We start from the raw sequence: 22,511 nt of genomic DNA, 5'->3' as shown, positions 1-22,511 counted from the left end.
GAACATAGTGTCCCAAAGAAAAAGCAAATTTCAGCCCTCATGGACATAAGGGCCATTCAACAAGTACCACAACAAGAGCAGGGGCAAGGATTTTACTCCAGACTTTTCTTAGTACCCAGAAAAGGCAAAACCTGGAGACCAGTACTGGACCTTTCTATACTAAACACGTTTCTGGAGGTTCCACAATTCAAAATGTTGACTCTACAGCAGCTACTTCCCATGCTGGGCAAGAAGGTTTGGCTCATAACTTTGGACCTAAAAGAGGCATACCTGCATGTCCCAATCAGACAATCTTTCAGAAGATACCTCAGATTCATAGCTGGCTCAATGCACTACCAATTCTCTGCAATGCCCTTTGGCTTATCTACTGCACCCAGGGTCTTCACAAAATGCCTAGCACCAGTAATTGCATTCTGCAGACAAAGAGGAATTCAAATATAGCCCTACTTGGACGACTGCCTTATTCAAGCAGAGAACAAAGACATTCTTCTAAAGCATCTGGCGTTTGTAAAAAGATTACTAATTTGCCTAGGGTACACAGTAAACGAAAAGAAATCAAAACTAGTACCCACTCAAGAGATAATATTCCTGGGTGCAAGCTTAAATACAACTGCCCAGATGGCTTATCTCACGCCAGACAAACAAAAGCAACTGACTTATTACTTCAAAAAATTGCCAACAAAGACCCAGTTATCTGCAAGGAAAATCCTGCAGGCCTTGGGTTTCATGGCATCCTGCATTCTATTAATTCCATATGTCAGACTGCATATGAGGAAACTACAATGGTATCTAAAAGGTGTTTGGACTCAGCATTGCCACAGCCTGGAGACAGTAATTACCCTCATTCCCTGCCTGCAACAGGAGTTTCGATGGTGGGCAGAGGCCTGTCACCACAACAAGGGTCTGCCATTCACTTTACCCACAGCCAGACAGATACTGACAATGGATGCATCAGATTATGCCTGGGGGGCCCATATGGCAGGAAAATGTATTCAGTGCACATGGCCTGCAAGCCAGATGCATCTTCACATCAATCAAAAAGAGATGCTAGCTGTTCAGAATGCTCTGACAGCTTTCAAGGATCTACTTCATCCAGGACAGCTACTGATAAAGACAGACAATACTACGGTCATGTGGTACATAAACAAGCAGGGAGGTACACATTCCTAGCCCCTCTGCAGACAAGCAATGACCTTATGGGACACAGCATTGACTTATCAAGTTCATCTGCAAGCACAATTCCTGCCAGGAAAAACAAATACTCTGGCAGACTAACTAAGCAGAAACCTCATGGATCCCCACGAGTGGAAACTGGATCCACAAGTCTTCCTTCAGCATGATAACAAGGAAATGGGGACACCCAGACATAGATCTATTTGCCTCCCCTTACAACTGCCAATTACAGAGATTTTGCACAAGGATTTATCACAAGCAAGCATGGAGAGTGGACGTCCTATCCTTCAGCTGGAAAAATCAAACAATATATGCCTTTCCTCCACTGCCTCTTCTTCCCAGGGTACTCCTAAAGGTCAGACAAGAGAAGCCAAAAATTATACTGATTGCACCAGACTGGTCACGCCAGCACTGGTACCCAATCCTGAAGAGCTTGTCTCAAGGTCCAGCATGGATATTGTCTCAAACAAATCTGGCAACATGTCCCTCAGATTTTCTCATCAATTAAGATTCATGCCTCTGCCATTTCAACCCATTACAATATGGAACCACCTATCTTTTCTCATCCTTTAATAAGGCAATACCTCAGAGGGGCCAAAAACATCAGGCCTCCAAGGAGGGCATCAATCCCTGTATGGGACCTCAAGTATGTCTTGGAAAAACTCACACTGCCTCCTTTTGAGCCAGCCTCAACAGCGGATATAAAATTTTTATCCTGGAAAACAGCTCTGCTCCTAGCAATAACCTCTGCAAGACGAGTCTTGGAGTTACAAGCACTCATGGCTGTGGAACCTTTTATCATTTTTCATCCAGACAGGGTTTCTCTGAGGACAAACCCAACATTTATGCCTAAGGTAGTGTCCAGTGTGGCCCTCAACCAAACCATTCACTTGCCTACCTTTTATCCAAACCCACAGAACAAGGGTGAGAAAATTCTGCATTCTTTGAACATACACAGACAGCTACGCTTCTACTTGAACAAATTAAAGCTTTCAGGAAGACTGAGCAACTTTTAGTGTCATATGCTTCAGGATCACAAGGAAAGGCTATCTCAAAGCAGACTATATCTAAATGGATAGGCCATTGCATCTGTTTCTGCTGTTGTCAGCATGGCAAATCAATGTGTAAGGACATTAGGCCTCATTCTACCAGAGCAGCAGCCACTTCAGCAGCCTTCCTCAGAGGAGTACCAACCAAAGACATCTTAGAGACTGCAACTTGGAGTTCAGTGCACACTTTTACAAAGCACTACAACTTACCTCTTTACTCTAAATCTAGAGCAGGCTTTGCCACTGCAGTTCTGCAGGGCCTCATAGCCTCTCCTAATCCTATTTAGCCCAGCCACCCATCCTCAGCTTTGGGATTCAACCCAAGAGTAATGACTGCAACAGTGAAACACGATGAACATAGTACAGTTGTGTTTGTTTGTGTCTTTCGGCTTTTCCCGTTTAGGGATCGCCACAGCGGAACTGTGGTCCGCTAATGATTGGTAGTTGATTTTTACGTACCGAGTTACCAGCTCTGACGCACAACCTTCAATGAAGGTACGCCCATTCACGCATGTCTCCACGCAGAAGACGCTCTAACTGAGGATCGAACCAGACAGCGTCTTACTGTGAGGCGACAATGCTACCGCAGCACCAGTTGTGTACCTACCATAAATGTAGATGTTCGAGTGTATTCACTGTTGCAGTTCAGCTTACCCACCCACCATCTCCCTTTTCTTTGCTGGGACTTATCTGTACTTCTCTATCCTATACAACCTATGTGCTGTATTTGCTTGTAGATGAAGGAAATGTTTATTTTTGTGCATGCATGCTTTATTGTCATACTTTTCAGCCTACCTATTTGGGGACACCTGATATCTGGGGCAAGAAAAACTGAAGAAAATGGCGTTGGCTGCATCTTTTATACCCCTGGCCCACTGACGTCAGGGAGGAGGCGACAGCAACAGACGCCGGACCTAGACTTTGGAATTCAGGCCGACTGCGGGTAGCCTGCCAGCAAGATAACCCAAGAGTAATGACTGCAACAGTGAATACACTCGAACATCTACATTTATGGTAGGTACACAACTGTACTATCCTTTGCCCAAGCCCTCCTCTGATCAGTCTGTGTTTCTGGAGGCTTTTGGCATGGGTCCGTCTATGTCTTGCGTGTCCCTTCCCGCAGATCCTTTAGTGGATTTTTATCACCTCACGGGTGGGGAAGAAACCAGATACCATGGAGCCGATCCCCAAGTGCCTTGATAAGGTTCTGAGTCCCCCTATTGACAAGCCTTCCTGGAACAAGGGCTTCCCAGTGGACACCATGGTGGTAGCAGCAGCCACGAAGAAGGAACTATCTCAGGAAAGTTCCTCAGTCCACCCTCCTGACCGAGAGTCATGGATGATGGACCGCCTAGGGAAGCGGGTGTATGCTTCAGCTACCTTTTCAATAAGGGCGCTGTACTACTTGGCCCATGTCAGTGGACTCCAACGTGACCTAGTGAAGGAGCTGGAGGAGTCTCCACAGGAGGACAAGGCTTTGTTTTCTGTGAAAATGGCCACTCTGAGAGCAGTATCAAATACATCCATGTGACTCCTCTCCCATGCTATGGAAGGAGTGGCTAGGGTGGCTGGGTCTGGCGTGTCCATGAGGTGTAATGCCTGGCTCAGATTGTGCCAATTCACCAACCCTTTAAGGCGTCCTTTTCTAATGCCCCTTATGATGGCTCAACTCTTTTCGGTAAGACTGCCAGGAGACACTAGTCCAGAGTGAGAAGGACGGGAAGACACTGTCTGCCATCAAGATCTGCTTCTCTAACCCTCAAAGGTCCTTTTCCCGAAACAAGAGAGGGAAAAAGATGTGGTTCCAGAAGTCTCAGTATTCCATGGACACTCAGGGCTCTTATTCCCCTAGAGGCAGAGGGGGACAGAATGGACGCTGGCCCAGAGGCTGAGGGGGTCCATGAAACTTCGGTCTTGAGAACCATTCTCGGACAGATCTGGGCAGTAACCCTGAGGGGTTGCCCAGCTGCTCTAATCTGGAGGCAGTTGGGGGATGATTGTTCTTGCACCCAGCGGCATGGGAGTCCAGAACAGTGGAGCGCTGGGTGCTTCAAATCATATCCAGAGGATATTCTATCCCCTTTGTGGGTTCCCCCATACCTCCCAAACACCTCCCGGATGTTTCACCCATGCAAAGGGAGGGAGCAGCACAGGAAATTTCAAAGCTGCTAGGAAAATGAGTCATCGAAGCCGTCCCCCCAGATCAGTCTGGCTTGGGCATCTACTCCAGGCTCTTTTTGGTGCCAAAGAAAACAGAGGACTTAAGGCCCATCCTGGACCTGTCTACCCTGAACCTGTCAGTTGCCAAAGAAAAGTTCCGGATGGTTACACTGCAGTCCATCATGCCGTATCTGCAAGAGAGCGACTGGATGCACTTGTTAGATCTCCAGGATGCTTACTTTCACATAAAAATGCTCAGAAGCTCCAGGAGGTTCCTCCACTTCCAGCTAGGGTGCCAGTCATTATCAATTTCGAGACCTACCCTTTGGTCTCACCACAGCCCCCAGGGTGTTTACCAAAGTGATGGCAGTTGTAGTGGCTCACCTGAAGCTTCAGGGGATTCAGGTCTATCCGTACCTGGATGATTGGCTCCTCACTGCTCCCACCAGGCGTCTACTTTCCCAAACCAGGGGTTACTTTCTGACACTTGCCCTGAGTTTGGGTATCACAGTCAACACAGTCAAGTTTCTACTAGAGCCTGTACAGGTGATAGATTACATTGGTGCCAGGATAGACACACTACAGTGCAAAGTGTTCCTGACTTTGGAGAGAGTTCAAAACCTCAGGATGCATGTCTCCCTAATTTACTGTTCCCACCTCCTGACAGTGGAATTAGTGTTGAGGGCCCTAGGCTCAATGGTGGCGACCATAACTCTTTTTCCATATGCTCGGCTACACATATGGATTTTTCAATGGACTCTAGTGGTTCAGTGGTCCCTGTTGGATTTACCACTAACCTATCCTATTCACCTGAGTCCAATGTATTGGTCATCCCTCATATGATGGATGAGCTCTCCGGACATTTTGGAGGGACAATCCTTTGTTCCAGCCCCGGCCCAAACCACAGTGACCATGGATGCGTCCCAACTCTGGTGGAGGGGGGCATTGTTCGGGCAGGACAGTCCAAGGCCTGTGGTCTCCCTTAGAGACCAGCTTGGCATATCAATGTCCTATAGAGTTGCTGGCCCTTCATGCCTTTCTTCCTCTGGGGACAATTGCCATTCATTCAGGCAACATGTCAGTAGTCTGGTATATAAACAAACAAGGAGGGACCAAATCTTATCCCCTTTGTCGTGAGGCCATGAGAGTGTGGGAATGGGTGATCTCCACCAGTCGCTTTCTCTTCGCAATGCACATTCCGGGATGGTCCAACATTCTAGCGGACAGGCTAAGTCAGACCATTCTGATGCCTTACGAGTGGTCTCTGAATCTATCAGTAGCAGAACAAATCTTCAGCGAGTGGGGTGTACCTTGCTGTGATCTCTTCGCATCTCCTTCCAGCGCAAAGTGCAGCAGGTTTTTCACTGTGAACCCCCGCTAGGGGAGTCCCCCAGAGATGTTCTAGTTCATGCTTGGCCTCCCGGTCTTCTGTATGCTTACCCACAAGTTCCTCTCATCCCGAGGTTTCTGCAGAAAGCTTGTCAACGGGGAGCAAGGTGATCCTCATTGCCCCATTCTGGCCTCGCCAGGTATGGTTTCCCTTCCTTTGGTCTCACCTTCTGTCTCCACCTTGGATCCTAGATCCCATTCAGGATCTGATTTCACACCCATCAGGGGTGCCTCATCTGAGTCTGGACAGCCTGAAGCTCATGGCTTGGCTGCTCCAGTTCCCGTGATTGCTAGGACTCCTGGACTTTCTTCCTCAGTTAAGTCTATTTTGGTAGCTGCTCTAGTCTTCTACTAGAAAAGTTTGTTGCAGCAAATGGAAACTTTTTTCTTTCTGCTCCTTTTAGAGGAGTTTAGATCCTTTTATGGCTCCTATTTCTGCCATTCTTGATTTTCTACCAGAACCACGAAAGAATTCAAAACCAATTCAACAAATAAATCTACAAAAATGAATGTAGAGGAGGCAGACCACTTCTTAAAACCACCAAGCACATTTTTTTTATTTAATAAATAATAAAATATAAGCGCTTTCGTCTCAATATACAAAGATTACAGAGACTTCATCAGATACAAATTTTAAAACAGCCCAGTTTGTTTTAAACCCGGTAAGGATGACATCATATCCTGAAACAGACTTAAAAAGACTTAAAAAGTTTAAAGCAACAGTATGTCCTAAAACAAAATCAGATAGCAGCAGTATTCGAGTTCAAAAATATATTATATATCATGGATATTTAAAAAAAATGTAAATATAATAAAACCAATCCATTTAATATAATATAATTAAATATAGCATACTATTACCCCAGTAAATATGTTAATAAAACATAAACAAATGAAACTGTAAAACAGTAAAAATAATGAAAAGTAAATGAACAGCTTCCACTAGGAATTGAACCTTCTACTTGTGAAGCAGATGTAATAACCACTACACTATTACCTTCACATACCCTATTACTACAAGTTCAGTGTCTTATAAGGGCTTTTAATTTTAAAAGACTACTAATAGGTTGTCATTCAGTCCTGGCCAGTACATGGAATTCAGTCTCAACTGCCATGCGAGTTCCAATTTTTCTAATAGGTAGGGCCTCGCCCCCCCACGAATTCTAGGTACCACACATTCCAATATAATGAACTTAAGTTCATGTTGTGGAAACCCTGTAATATGTCTCGCTAGGGCATTACCTTCCCAGCCATCTCATATGTGTCTAAGATGTTCACTAATTCTGGCTTTAAGTTTTCTTTCAGTCTTGCCCACATAAAAACATGGGCAGGAAACACAAATAGCACAATAAACAACCCTCTCTGTAGAACATGTAAATTTGCCTTTAACCCAGATAATTGTTCCGGTAATCTCCACACTTTTGTCTGTTTCAATAATGCTGTTACAAAATTTACACCTGCCACATCTGTGCATAAACCCTTTATACTGCTCACCTTTCTGTGTCTCGAATATGTTTTTTAAACAATGTCCTTTCTTGTCTACACAAATGGGAGCCTCTCCTAAAATGTCCCTCATAACTTTATCATTCCTAATAAACTGAATTAAGGAATATATAGTTCCTGGTTACACGCCGAAAGCACGCTTGCTGTTTAAAATGGCTACCATAAAACAGACTACACAAACCTTATTTTAAAAATTAACCATTATAAAGCGCTTTCACTAACTTGTAGCTTCTTCAGAACACTCCACTATGATGACTAAACTTGAATGGTAAACATATCGATTTCATAATATTATATAATGATATAAACACAATGTGTTAAACAATTACAAACAATACAACACCAAAAGTAAGTAAGTTTATTATATATAATAGTCACATTTATATAGGCTCCTAGCAGCACAGAATTCATCATATATTAGAATGTTATGTTTAAATCTGTCTGTATATATATATATATATATATAAAATATAAAAAATATAAAAAAAAAATAAATAAATAATATATATATAAATATATATGTATATAAATATATATATATATAAATATAATGAATGAATAAATAATTAAATATAAAATGACTAAATAAATAGTGTATGTATATAATATTGGTGTTTGAGAATATATATCATAATATGCTACACGCTTTTAAATGAGGTGTAATAGATGCCCTCTCATTTAGTCCGTGACCTTTATTAACAGTGTATTTCTATAGATGATGAACTATTCACAAATGAAGATTGAATTTTTAGACTTATAAATACATTGTTATTTAGAACTAGCATGCATCCCAGACATGCATATCCATTAGAGCCTATATGAGACTATTATATATAGTATATAACACTTTTTTTTGTGTGTTTGTATGTATGTTTACATTCAGAAGCATTGTTATTATTTGTATATGCATTATATTATTATATGAAATGAAATGAAATTTAATATTAGATGTAGTGTTTGTAATTTAATTACTTTGTATTTATAACATATTACAATATGTTTACCATTCAAGTTTAGTCATCATAGTGGTTTTTTGATTTTTATATTCCTAATAAACTCCCAGTTTTTAGTCAAAATATTCTTTATGTAATTTGCTTCCCTATTAAATGTTGTTAAAAAACTATTCTCATAGGACTTCGGTGTAGCTGATACACATATTGTAGTTTCACTGTTATTATTATTAATAGTGTTGAATCTTGTAGTTGTTAAACAGACATTTTTTAATGTTTGTACTACATTAGTGTTTTTCATGTTTAAAATGTGGGCAAAGTGCCCAGACCTTCACTTACTGTTCACTTCATTAGCAATTTAGTCTATTAACGAACTTGGGTAACCTCTCTTGAGAAACATTTGTTTCAGAAAGTTACACTCCTCAATGTATGTCTCCCATACAGTTGTCATACGGGCAGCACGGACAAACTGCCCCTTTACAACTGCCCGTTTTTGTTTGAATGGGTGACAACTACTAAAATGTAAAAAACTATTGAAGTATGTATTTTTATGGAAAATCTTTGCTAGAAACCTGTTCGCAACATCATTCTTCGTTAAAAGAACGTCCAAGTATGTTAGACTTGTGTCATTTATTGAATATGTGAATTTTAGAAAACTAGTTGTGGTGTTATTATATTCCAGGAAAGCATTCAGTGTATCTCTAAGTCCTTTCCGTAATATAAACATATCATCCAAATAATGCATGTATGTCTTACAAAATTGAAAATATTCAGATGTCTTTAAATATTGTTTTTCCCACTCAAGCATGACAATATTGGCATATAGGACCCCACAAATGGAGCCCATTGCCACTCCCTCTTTCTGAAGAAATTATTGTCCTTCAAATAATATGAAGGTGTTCTTTAATATTATATCCAGCATCTGTTCAAAAAGAGGAACCCTATCCTGTGTTAGATTTTTAGAATGGAGATATTCACAAAACCACTGTGAACCAATGTCATGTGGTATCACACTGTGCAGGTTAACCAGATCAATAGTGACCAACAGGTATTCTTTACTATAACTGATGTAATTCATTTTCCTTAGAAAGTCCCACGAATCTATACAGACACTAGGCTCATCCCATACAAGTTTATTTAATTCCTTGTCCAAATACTTTGCCAAGGGGTAGGTAATAGAGCCTCTGGCGTCCACAATAGGCCACATAGGTGGTTGGTACATATCCTTATGTATTTTTGGAATACCAGAAATACATGAGATAGTGGGAAAATCTATTCTGAGGTAGTGCAACTCATTAATAGTGATTAAACCATCAATAAACATGTCTTGGATGAAACCTTTAATTCTCCTATAAGCTCCATTCTTTTCATTCAAGGAGCTCGTAGTGTATGTGTCAGTGTTCAAGATCTCATGCATCTTATTATTATAATCCACTTTATTCATGATTACTACCCCCCCCCCACCTTTGTCTGGTTTCATTATTCTCACTCCATTGTTATGGAGCAGGAATTCAAGCTCAAAATTCTCTTCCAAATTCAAGTTCATATGTATCCTATTCACATTCCAGACTTTTTTGTGTAACTCTCTTAAATTGAGTTCACACACCCTTTCATAAAAAATTAAGTTGGGGTGTAGTGTTGGATTATATGTGCTTGAAATCCTGAAAGGGTCACCAACTGATTCAATTTTATTAAACAGAACATTCAAATTTAATTTCCTGATATAAAGCTTTAAGTCCATTAATGTATGGACTAAATAAAAAGATCTGTCAGGAACAAAAGTAAATCCTTTTGCAAAAATGTCACACAGTTTCATTCAAAATCAAGTCTGAAAAATTGTACACTTTGAAATCATTCTCTGAATTGTTACATAATTTTAATGGTGGTAAGGCATAATGCCCCCCTCCATTGTTCTCAGATGTTAATGTCACTATCTCCCTCTCCAGGAATTCCTGGTCATTCCCTGATTGCTGAACGTACCTCTCCTCGACTGGTAGTTGTTGAAATGACCCCTCCCCCGAGTTTGTTGGAATATCTGCTGGTTCTTTATTTGTACCATCTCGGGGGGGGGGGTGTTCTTCGTCTAAAATATCTTCATCAAATGTATCTAGGTTGTTGATTTCATCATTATTAGCCATATCATCATTATTGTCAGACCCTTCCCGCCCCCTTTTGTTGTGTTGCCATTCTTGGGATAGGGAGGGGGTCTAGGGTATGCTGTATGGTTAGCATACTCTTTCGCATCCCTGACGAGCTTTTTCAATTTTTTATTTTTAATTATTAACATTTGTTCATCTATAATCCGAAATATACGAAAATATTCAAACATGTTAGTAGAAAAAGCTGGGTTTTGGGTAATTGACTTGTCCATTAATGTTACTTCATTATTTAAAGTCTAAATAACAGTACTGTTGTAGTCAATTACCATTTGCATATACTCTAACCCAACTTTGTCAAAAAATTCAATAAGTTCTTTGTAAAAATCTGAGCCTGCAACAAGCCCAGTCGGATAACGCCACATACTAAGGCCCTTAGGAACAGTTCTTTGTTGTATACATTCCTTAAAAAACATGTTGTCCATTTGCAATTTCTTTATCTTAAGTAGACAGTGATCCAGTTCGCTCAACTGGTCATGTAAACTTGTTTCACTATTTTTACTCTTGTTAGTTAAGCAACCATCATTCTTTAACCAGTCTGTTAGCAATGGCATATTAGATACATTCGTATTCACTACTACGTTAATTCTAAAATTGTCATTTACCTCTAGTTGTCTGACTTCCATTTGTGTAGACGGAACAGTCATCCCAACTGCTGAAGGTTGTCTTTCTGCTGTCTCAGTAGACTTGTTTAACACTGCTGCTGTATTATGTTGAACAAAAGCACCAGATAAGTTACAAGCTTCGCTAAAACCCCCTGGGGTGGGGTGAATAGTAACTTGAGACAAACCCTGCTGCTCCAAACGATCCATCCTTTCCATAAGTTGCTGGATTAAAATAGTTAAATCCAGTGTTGCATTGTTCGATGTTCCATTCGACTGCTGCTGTGAACCAGCAAGTGAAATGCTGCTCTGTCCTGCCTCCATACTCAACCAAAACCACGAAATAATTCAAAATCAATTCAACGAATAAATCCACAAAAATGAGTGTAGAGGAGGCAGACCACTTAAAACCACCAAGCACATTTTTTATTTAATAAACAATAAAATATAAGCGCTTTCGTCTCAATATTCCAAAATTACAGAGACTTCATTAGATACAAATTTTAAAACAGCCCAGTTTGTTTTAAACCCTGTAAGGATGACATCATATCCTGAAATAGACTTAAAAAGACAAAAAGTTTAAAGCAACAGCATGTCCTAAAACAAAATCAGATAGCAACAGTATTCGAGTTCAAAAGTATATTATATAGCATGGATATTTTGGAATATTGAGACGAAAGTGCTTATATTTTATTGTTTATTAAATAAAAAACATGATTGGTGGTTTTAAGAAGTGGTCTTCCTCCTCTACACTCATTTTTGTGGATTTATTCTTGATTTTCTAGCTGATATTTTCCAGCATGGAGCTAGTTCTTCTACTGTCAAAGTTCTGTTGGCTGCCATTTCTCATTTTCATGTGGGTGAGAATTCTGCATCCTTGGCATCCTCTAGACTGTGTAAAGCCTTTATTAAAAGCATTTTTTTGCTACACCCCTCCCTGGTCAAAGATCCTGTCCTCCCATGGGACCTTTCTATGGTTCTCCAAGCTCTGGTCATTCCACCTTTCGAGTCTGCCGCAGCTGCAGATCTAAAATTTCTATTGTGGAAAACAGCTTTTCTCGTGGCGATTACCTCTGCTAGAAGGGTTTCAGAACTACAGGCCTTGTCCATAAAATTCCCGTACATGATTTTTCATAAAGATAGAGTTTCCTTTCAAACCAACCCATCTTTTCTTCCTAAGGTGGTGTCACCAGTCAGTGTCGGACTATAAATTTGCCTGTGTTCTTTCCCAATTTTCCAACAGGATGGAATACAAACTACACATATTGGATGTTCATAGACAGTTACGAATCTATTCACACAGGACAAAAAATTTTCGTAAATCGTTTCGTTCTGTAGACCCTTTTTTGGGCAAACCTATTTCCAAGGTTACTATAGCTAGATGGATTTCTTCATGCATCCTGCAGGTCTATAAGGACAAAGGCATGTCTCCTCCAGGTCATGTTAAAGCTCATTCCACTAGGTCCATGGCTACGTCTACAGCTTTCTGGTCTAGGGTGTCTTTGGATGACATTTGCTCTGCAGCTACTTGGTCCTCATCTCATACATTTATTTCCCATTACAAATTGGATTTGACATCTAGAAGTAGATCATCCTTTGGCTCCACAGTGCTCCAGAATATCCTTCCATGAGGATCTCCCAGGAGTTTAGTAGCTGGGGACTGTGTCCCACAGGTTGAAGATCAAATGAAGTAAACTACTTTAGATAAAGAAGTTATGTACTCACCATAACGTTCCATCTGAGTAGTTGTACTTCATTTGTCTTCAACCATCCCTCCCTCCTTCCCTTGGACATTGGTGTATGTTCAGCCTACGGGCCGTAGTATAGGTCACAATTATGTTATCAGGTCTGGTTCTAAGTATAAGTTCTGCAAACACGAACTGGGGATGAAAGGCAGTGGAGGTGTATTATGGGTAAGGGGAGGAGTCAGGAGCTCCGAGCTGATCCTAGTAATTTTTGCCGTCTGAGATCCAATACTGATCCGTATCCCACAGATTGAAGACAAATGAAGTACAACTACTTAGATGGAATGTTACAGTGAGTACATAACTTTTTCTTTCTTGGCATTAAGCTTGAGCCCATGGCTCTGGCACCAAGCATCTGTTTCTGTAAACCCCTTTTGTAGAATATCCACATTATTTGGGGATTCAGTAATGGCTCCCAGTTTGCAGTCATCTGCAGATTTTGTTAGCCAGAGTCCCTTAGTGTTGGCCTGTACTTCAGAGAAATAGATGCCAAAGAAGAGCGGTCTCAGGACTGAACCCTGAAGGTACTCCACTTGTCACTTGTCTGGAGCTGGATTTGGAGGTGGCTGTTTTTACAGTCTGGGTTCTGTCGGTAAGTTGGCAACCCATCGAGTGATGTAGGGATTTATGCCCAGCTTAGTAAGTTTATCTATGATTCCAGAGTAGGGGATGGTGTCAAAGGCCTTGGCGAGGTCCAGATAGGCTGTGTGGACCGCCTTACCCACTTCCACAGCTCTGGAGACGGATTCAAAGAAGTCAACCAGGTTCAAGAGACAAGATCGGCCCTTCACGAACCCAAACTGGGTGGGTTCCAGTGTTTGAAGGTTGCCAATGTCTTTGTTTATAAGTTCCATGATAATGTTTTCCATGCCCTTACAGATCAGGCTCATCAGACTGATGGGATGGTAGTTCCCGGGATCCAAGGTGGATCCCCCCTTGTGGAGTAGGATAACTGTAGCTGTGAGCCACTCACGAAGCTTGAGGTGAGGCTACGATTAAACATGACACTTGGGTGAGGTGCCAGTTCATTTTGTAGCTCATGTAGTACACAGCCCGGGATGTCATCTGGTCCCATGGATGCTGTATTTTTAGTTTTGGAGAGTGCGGTTTCTACCTGTGTGGCTGTGATTACCAGAATTTGGCAATATTTTGGTATTAGGATGGTCCCTTTAGGGGGTGGGGGCTGAAGTTGGCACTAAATCAATCTGCCAGGATATTGGCAATATCCTTGGGATCAGTATATTTAATGCCATTCTTTTGTAGCTCAGAGCAGATCTGAGCATTGCCATTTAGATTCTTGACATAACTATAGAATGCCTTGTGGTTGTCTTTGGAATCTTTGGCAATTTTATTTTATAACTAGCTTTGGAGGATTTTATGAGGCATCTCAGCTTCTTACTGAGGCTGGTAAGGGAGTTTTTTGCATCCTGGGATTTTCCTCTTTTCTGCAACAGTTTCTTCCTTCTGTTGTATAGTTTGTTTATGGCAGGGGACCACCAGATTGGCTTTCTTTTTTTGGAAGAGAGCGTCTTGGTTCTATTTGGGATGGCACGATTCATGCACAAGTGGATGTGCTCGTACAGTGCCTTAGTGTAGTATTCAGCAGTCGAACTTTCAGCTCCTGTCTGCATGGGTGCCATGAAGTTTGTCACTTATGACTTAAGCAGCATGAAGGTGGCTTTGGAGAAGTTTTTTACGGAGGTTTCCTTACTGGGGGGTGGGATGTGGATGTCAAAGGTGATTTGCTTATGGTCAGACCTGACTCAGGCTTGACATGTTACCAGCAAATGACAACCCCCTCACACGCTATTATTCATATTTTGAAAAATATGTTGATCAATTTTAAGATTCTCATCTATTACAGTGCCCAGTAATTTAGTCTGTGATACTACCTCAATTTTTGTATTATTTGCAGATGTAACCAAGAAAGATTGTGCTTGAGATTATAATTTGTGATCACTGCTGTGAATCTTAAAAGAAATATCAATGAAATATATTGGCAAATTAGATGAAAACAATGCCCATTCTCCTCCTTGCAGCCACAGTAGTACTGCAGTAATAATATTTTGTCTGTACTACATAAGGTAATGCAGGTATCCACAAGAAAGTTGATGCTGCACTACAGCAGTAAACTTACCTATTTCCTGGTGTACAGTAGACTCCCTCTTATCTGATCTCCCTTTAACTGGACTCCTCTTTAACCAGACATATTTTTGTCAATATTGTTTTTCCATGAATCAAATTTCCGTTTCCAATTCTAGGAAAAAGTACAGTGCACTCTTCTCAGAGACAGCGCATTACTTTGTCCAGATATTAAAGTAAAGTTAATTAAGATCACTGGTAATCAATGCATTAATCTGATTTACAACCTATAAATGCTATTTTGTATGCTTTTTTTTAGATTAACCAGCCATTCGTTTATCCGGCGAGACTGGATAAGAGGGAGTGTACTGTATAATTTAGTAAGCAAGTCAAAGACCATTTCCGGGATAACTGCTATCATTATGGTACCAAAGCAGTTTGTATAATCTTCAAAGAAATTAACAACTAGTAGTCACAGAAGTAGGAACAGCAGTTTATTTTTTAAAACTAATATGCATACCTGGAACGGATATAACTTAGTACAGTAAAGTAGTCGAACCTTGCATTAGCCCAAGGTACAAGCAGTTGCACAAATTGGCTGAATGAGTTAGTTGCTCTTATTACAGTATCCTCTTTCACAGTTTCTTAAGTGTAGAAGCTTGAGGTGGCATTTGCTTGTGTGCTGTTTCTTGTTTCACTTGAGACACATACTGGAAGGTTTGAAAGGTAGTGTATGTTTGCATTTTGATCTAGCAGACGCTTGGGGCGAAAAAAAAAACAAAAAACAAAATTTCATTTGTTGTCAGTGATTATTACTCTTTGACCAAGGTGTTATGAGCTCAAAATGTAAATAATAGCGTGTGTATGTGTGTGTGTGTGTGTGTGTGTGTGTGTATGTGTGTGTGTGGGGGGGGTTGTCATTTGCTGGTAACATGTCAAGCTTGAGTAAACATGTTTTGAAACGTGTACTCGAGCTATCGGTAATATGCTATTGCTGCCCAGTAGCTGTGATAGGACTTCAGGTGTTTTGTGGTGTTACAGCGGATCTGCACATTGTACCTAAAGCCAGTTAAAGTACAAGATAAAATAAAGTGGTGACTAACATAAAATCATTTATACATCAAATTAAATTCCTTTAGTGCATTTAGTATGTGCAGGAGGGCAGGAGTTTAAAGATCGTCTACAGCAGATAAATTCAAGGTTGCTAGTTCATTTTTGAGTAACTGTCAGTAAATTTTGACCAAATCAACTGTCATGACTGCTAAAGATGGTGGTGCTTATCTGAACTTGTTGGACACATAACAGAGGCAGGTTTTCTGGGGTCAAATGAGTGGCTCCACATCAAAAAAACAAGATCACTAAAGTGGTACAGTGTTTAGTTATACAAAAACTGTTCATTGCTTCCCAAAAAGGAGTTATTGAATCCAGTCCATTGCGGTCATACTGCAGAATATAGTGCTGCCAGCAGTCCTTAGGACCTCCCATTTAGAATTCATTGAGGGGTATACAACAGCCAATAAATGTACAGTCAGTAATATACTGCCATACACATTTAAAAAAATAATGTAGACAATATGGGATAAAAATATGGAAAAAATGAAAAGCTGACTGCACAATATCAAATGTCAGGTCCACGGAGAAGGAACTGGCAGGCATTGTTTGTTGCTAGTTAAAGTGAAACTTTTTTTTCAAAATGGAAGGAGCCTTACAGTTTAAACATTTCATTTATTTTAAAGTGTATAACAAAATATAAATGATTATGCAATGTTATTGGAAGAAGGAAAATTAATATATTATTGAAAATAATTTGTGGGACTGTACAACTGGGGCAGAGTTTATACAACTGCAGCAAATACCTCCAACAGGGTTAAAAAAACTAGGTAAATAGTTGATTTTCACCACTGTCATATGTATCAGGACCACTTGTGGAGTTTGAGTCCATGCTGTCCATTAATTTTTTCAGGCAGCTCATCCTTACTCAAGTGATGCAGATCGGGTGACAGAAGTCCATGTCTCACGACACTGACCTACAGCACACAGTCTGTTCAGACTGTGATCTCTTTGCTTTGCTGAGTTGCAACAGTATTTCTGGTCTGCATTTTTTCACATATTTTTAATTTGCCTAGCAGATTCATAGTCATTGCATTTTAGTTTATTTAGCACTGTGTTATTAGCACATCTTCGTTTGGGAGAATAGTCCTGAATTCTAACTCTGATGTAGGAGGAGGCCACTAAGGAGAGATGTACATTTTGTAACCAGAAGACTGTCAGGAATTTCCCAACCATGCAGTTAATACAGAAGGTTAAGGTTGCAAGCTCTTCATAAACTGCTTCCTGTGGTCCAGGATTTGATGCCATCAGCCTCCATTTGTCTGCTATGTGATTCTAGGTAAATTACTTAGCCAGACAGAGTTCCAGACTGAGTCTGAAAAATGTCCATGTTGATCAGTGCTCAACCCTGGTTAATAAATGCAAATAAATAATGGATTGTCCATTGTATGGAATATAGAATTATACCATTAGTCACATTTTTCACCAGAGTGGGTATTACCAATTACTGGAATTTAAAATATTCTTCCAGCTTTACTCTGCTGTTTTAAAGAGTGGACATATTGAACTGTAACAACAGTCAGGAAATAGTTCAGTACTGATTTGATTACTGCAAAGGATCTGAGAACTATGTTTATCTTTTCAAAACCATTGTGGTTCTAAGAGCAGCTTGTGTTTGTCATCAGTGTATTACAGGCATTTTAGGCCACCCACTGTCACTTGTGGCTTGGCACTAATCCTGCTTGATTCCTGTGGGTTAGGCCGCAGAGCAGTATCTGGCAGTAGCACACTAGTAATGAAGAAGCAATGCTTAACTATTTCCATATGTGACACTTAAATAAAACTTCAAGGATGGCATACTCTGCTGAAAATTTCATCTTTAATTTAAATAACCTCAGTTTAGTGTGCTCTCACTCTAGGAAAATGAGAAAAATAACATTTGTTTTGCAATTTTCAAATCCACTGCACTGTATTCTAAAGAAAATAGATGCAGCTGTCATCATATGGGAACCAGATTGCTAAATAAGATTACGCAATGAGTTATTAAAGATATGTAGGTTCAGTCAGAATGGCTGTAAGTGTTTTGTGCATATCATTAGCTCTTTGACTACCTTTTGAACAGTTGGAGGCTGGGGGGGTAATGCTTCCCCAAGTTACCTATTATCATTCCACAATAAGGATGTACATACTTCTCTAGCTTATTTTACTGTGTTGGTGAAATATGAATGAGAGAAAGGGAGAGAGAGAGAGAGAGAGATGTTTTAAGAAGACCCTGTTCAGTATTTGTTACAGTATTCATGTTTACAGTGGGACTAATACATGCAATCCAAGTGCAGCATTAGCTGGTGTAACGATGATTAAAGATGTCTGCGTTTACAGAAGATGTGAATGTCCCTATTTGTTACTTTATACATTAAATCTTGTATGATTATTTCCCAACAAGCCATCTTGTGTTGAGTATAATGACTACTTACTGTGTGTAAGTGAGCATTAATGACTCTTGAATGCTGACTGACTTTTTCACTTCATCAGCTCCACAGTTGCAGATGAACTGGAAATACATTATGTGAAGTGTAATGACTTGACTTTGGCTGATATGATTAACTACGTTTTTTTTGACATAATGGATGAACATTTAAAATGTGCCATTCCATAAGAAATAAAGTTTTGCATAGGAAACATATTACTAATGTCTGAACTCACAAAAAGAGAACTTTGAATTAATAATCATTACAGTTTATAATTTTGTTAGTGTATTATGTTTTTAATATTAGTTACTACATGTTGGAGACCAGGACAAGAAATATGTATGGAAAAGTTTGCCACTCCTGTTCAAAAGCACCTCCTAATACCAAGGAATGTAAGTAAATTCAGTTTACAATTAATGTTTATATTATAACATATTATTATTTGTGGGAATGATAGATCCGTATACATTTCATGACAATTTCCACACATTAATTTATCATGGCAGCTTTAGAATGTATAAGGCAAATGCATAAAAATGTGGCCCATGTATCTGATCGGTTCTACCTCACTTCAACGACACGGGTCATATCGGACCCGAGAGCATGAACAGATCAGAAGACAGATGAAAGCGCCGACGGGGACGAGAAAGATCGACAAGCAGAAGACCGACCGACGGATGAACGGAACCGCCGAACGGGGATAAAAGAAAAAAGGCTGTGTGGTGTAAGTATGCGGGAGGAGGAGATGGAGAGGGTAAGGGGGATGGGGATAGGGGTGGGGTAGTTAGGAGTTAGTTAGGGGAGGCGGGTCAGGTAAGTGTGAGGTAGAACCATCTGATCACACATTAAGTAATTGCAAGTTGTTATACAAGTGATGTGAGCAAATATCAGTGGTTTTGACCAGTTTGTTATACTTAGTATATCGGTGATATACTAAATGAACACTGTTGGGACAGTGTGTCCAGGAATATGCCATGTATTGTGAAGCGGTGCATGTGACAGAGAATGTATCATGTATTGTGAGGCAGTCAGTGTGATCGAGAATACAGCATGTACTGTGAAACCATAAAACTGACTAAATCCCAAGGAAACCAGCGTAAACAAACAAGACCAAAACCAAGAACAAAACACTGGTAGCCCAAAAGAATGAACTGAAAAAACGACTTTTAAATTTGTTTACTGTTTTCAAGTATTTCCAGTTTTTAAATTTGTTTACTGTTTTAAGTATTTCATTTGTTTAATTGGTTAATTGAATCATTGCTTGCAGGCATTTTATAGGACAGGTTGTATTTATATATGAAGATTTGTGAGATTAATTTGTTTTTTGAAGGTCTTGTTGAAGAAGGCGTTGATTAGAATATTTTGCACTAAAGCCATTTTTTCAGCATGTATTGTGAATTGATATATCTGAGAATGTAGCATGTATTATGAAGTGATGCATCTGACAAAGAATATGCCATTTATTATGAAGCAGTGCATCTGACCAAGAATGTGCCATGTATTATGAAGCAGTGCATCTGACCAAAAATGTACCATGTATTGTGAAGCAGTGCATCTGACAAAGAATATGCTATGTACTGTGAAGTGGTGCTTATGACCAAAAATGTGTCATGTGTTGTGAAGTGGTGCATCTGACAAAGAATCTGCCATATACTGTGAAGCAGTGCATATGATCAGAAATGCGTCATTTTCCAAGAATGTGGCATGTATTGTGAAGTAATGTACCAAAACCTGTGTGTTTTGGCTGATGAATAATTTTATGTACAAGTTGCAATGATAAAAAGGCATGTGTGGCCAGTAGCTTATGCTGCTATAAAACACTAAGCCATTGCTCAGTAATGCAATGGGTGTTGTATAATAACATATTAACACAGCTGACACCTCACTTTCATTGTTTTTTCCAAGTAAAATCCATGTGCATATATACACAATTTAGCATGTGTACAGTAAGGTGCACTGATATAAATGGGATTAGTACCACTTAGGGTCTTCTGTCCTCAACTTCTTAATACAACTTTTTGAAAACTATTTTGGGTTGCTAAATACCCCTGTTGCAGCATTTCATAATTAGACACTTTGTTGCTTTGGTTTGACAGTTTTTTATGCCTGAAGTTAAGTGAAAATGCAACCTATTAATTCTTATTTCATCTTCCCACATCTTGTTAAGAGTGATGATATCCAGTCTCAAGGTCTAAGTTCTTAAGATGAGATGCTGGTTGGAGATTAAGTCACACATGCTGTCCTTCATGGTTTGTATAATAAAGAAAATTATTTACCACTGTTTTAGTTACCCCTCTCCTTTTTATGATACTAGAGATATGTTGTTCCCCAGTATCGGATATGAAAAACAAGTGAGCAGGTGAGTGCATAATCTGCCAGTATCCAAAACAAAGAAAACTATACTCCCAGCTCTAACATCCAGCATCTACACCTCCACCTACCCCTCCCACTGTGGACCCACCAGTCCTTTTCAACATCTGTATTTACTATACAAACCAAGTATGTCTTTATTGTTCAAGAGATAATCACAAAGTGATTTATTTGTTACACAGCTTTAATCATTTGTTACAATAGACCTTATTTCTTGCAGGTATGAACTTCACATCTAGTGTATCATTTATTTCTACTAGAATAGCAACAGAAAGCTCAACCCCTGCAAGTCTAAACTCATCCAGAAGTAAGTTCATGTGTTTCTTTCTTTTTTCATAATGATCAGGAAGTATAACTGTTTATTCAAGTCAATAATATAACTTAACAACACAGATTACAATAATTATTCCATCATAATGTCATGTACATCTAGTTGCTCAAATCCATAATATTACTAACAGCTAATTACCTACTACTGAAACTCAAGACAGTACTACATGTATCTGACGTTTGCCATAGTGGGACAATAAGAAAACCATTATTATATATTTTTGCAGCCTTCATTAGACTTAGAACTTTTGTGTCTGATAAGAGAAGGTCCATTTTTCTCTAACCAAGAGGACAGCATTCTTATCTAATACTCCTGAGAATATCTTGATCTGAAAATAATGACTGGCTTATAATGCTTTGCAGATGTGTTTGTTCAAGGAAGACCAAGTTGCTATCGTACAAATAAAATCAACAGTGGCATTACTCTATAAACTAGAAGTAGAGTCCATAGCTGCAGCAAAACAATTTCTTGGAGTTTCAAATAATGATTTTCCGTATTTAATGTGGAGAACTTTAATTCATATGGTTAACCATCTGGAAAGGGTGAATTTTAGTAACTTTCCTACCAAGATTGGACTAAAGAAATGATACAAATAAGTAATTATACTTGAGTGAAGATTTAGTACTGATTACATAAAATCTGACCTGTCTTTGGACATCCATGCAGTGCAATAAGTAATCATCCTTGTTAGAGTACTCTGGGAAGAAGATTGGTAGATCCTACTGTTAAATAGGCATCTTATGGCACATTATACAAGATGAACCGTACATCAACAGCAATTAGCAAGGTAGATGAAAGTTACTATAGGTATCTAGTTGTCATCCTAGATATATAATTAATTAATAACATTCCTTTATCACAGTATTATAGGGTGAAAAGAATTTGTTCTGAAGTGGAAGAATTTTGTAATTAGTCAAGATTTAACATCTAGATTTATTAATAGAGGTTATAATCCTGAAATATTACAACAGGCTTTGGATAATACTAATAATAAATCAAGGGATGAATTATTAAAATATCAAGGTAAGAATGATCAAGTTTATGGTAGGTGAAAACTAAGGTTGGTTTACCACCTTTGGGAGTAATATTTGTTCTTTTCGCCAGATTGTTCACAATCATTGATTTATTTTACAGATGGACAAAGATTTGTTGGAAATTCTGCATGACAAATGTTCTTTTTCTTATAGACGTGATAAGACTATAGGAAATTATTCCAGTCATTACAAAAGAGGGTTGACTGCAGTAAGTGAAGTACAAACTACTTTTGATGGCAATGTTTTAAAGGGATCTTTCCCGTGTGGTGTGCATACAGCGTGTGCTGTTATTTTCAAAAGTAAGGAATTTACATCAGAGGACACTCCTGGACTTTTTGAAATTAAAATTATTACTTGTAATTCACAATGAGTTATATATTTAGTTACGTGTTCTTGTTCTGCTTTCTATGTTGGAAAGACTTATTGATTTTTTAAAACACGTGTATTGA

General features: G+C 39.3%; 1 protein-coding gene across 2 annotated transcripts in view; it reads left to right on the top strand.

Moving 5' to 3' along the window:
* Nucleotides 1-22,511, top strand: part of EDAR (ectodysplasin A receptor) — a 988,067-nt gene that overhangs the window by 410,391 nt on the left and 555,165 nt on the right. For both annotated transcript variants that reach the window (XM_044070998.1, XM_044070997.1), the window contains 2 exons: nucleotides 18,634-18,719; nucleotides 20,918-21,004. In XM_044070998.1, coding sequence (XP_043926933.1) covers nucleotides 18,634-18,719; nucleotides 20,918-21,004 — 173 coding nt within the window. The remainder of the gene's footprint in view (nucleotides 1-18,633; nucleotides 18,720-20,917; nucleotides 21,005-22,511) is intronic.

This window comes from Protopterus annectens, chromosome 5.part0 (genome assembly GCF_019279795.1).
Source record: "Protopterus annectens isolate FY-2018-M chromosome 5.part0, PAN1.0, whole genome shotgun sequence".
NCBI lineage: Eukaryota > Metazoa > Chordata > Ceratodontiformes > Protopteridae > Protopterus > Protopterus annectens.
Note: the sequence above shows the minus strand (reverse complement) of the source record. Positions and strands in the feature narration are given on the sequence as shown.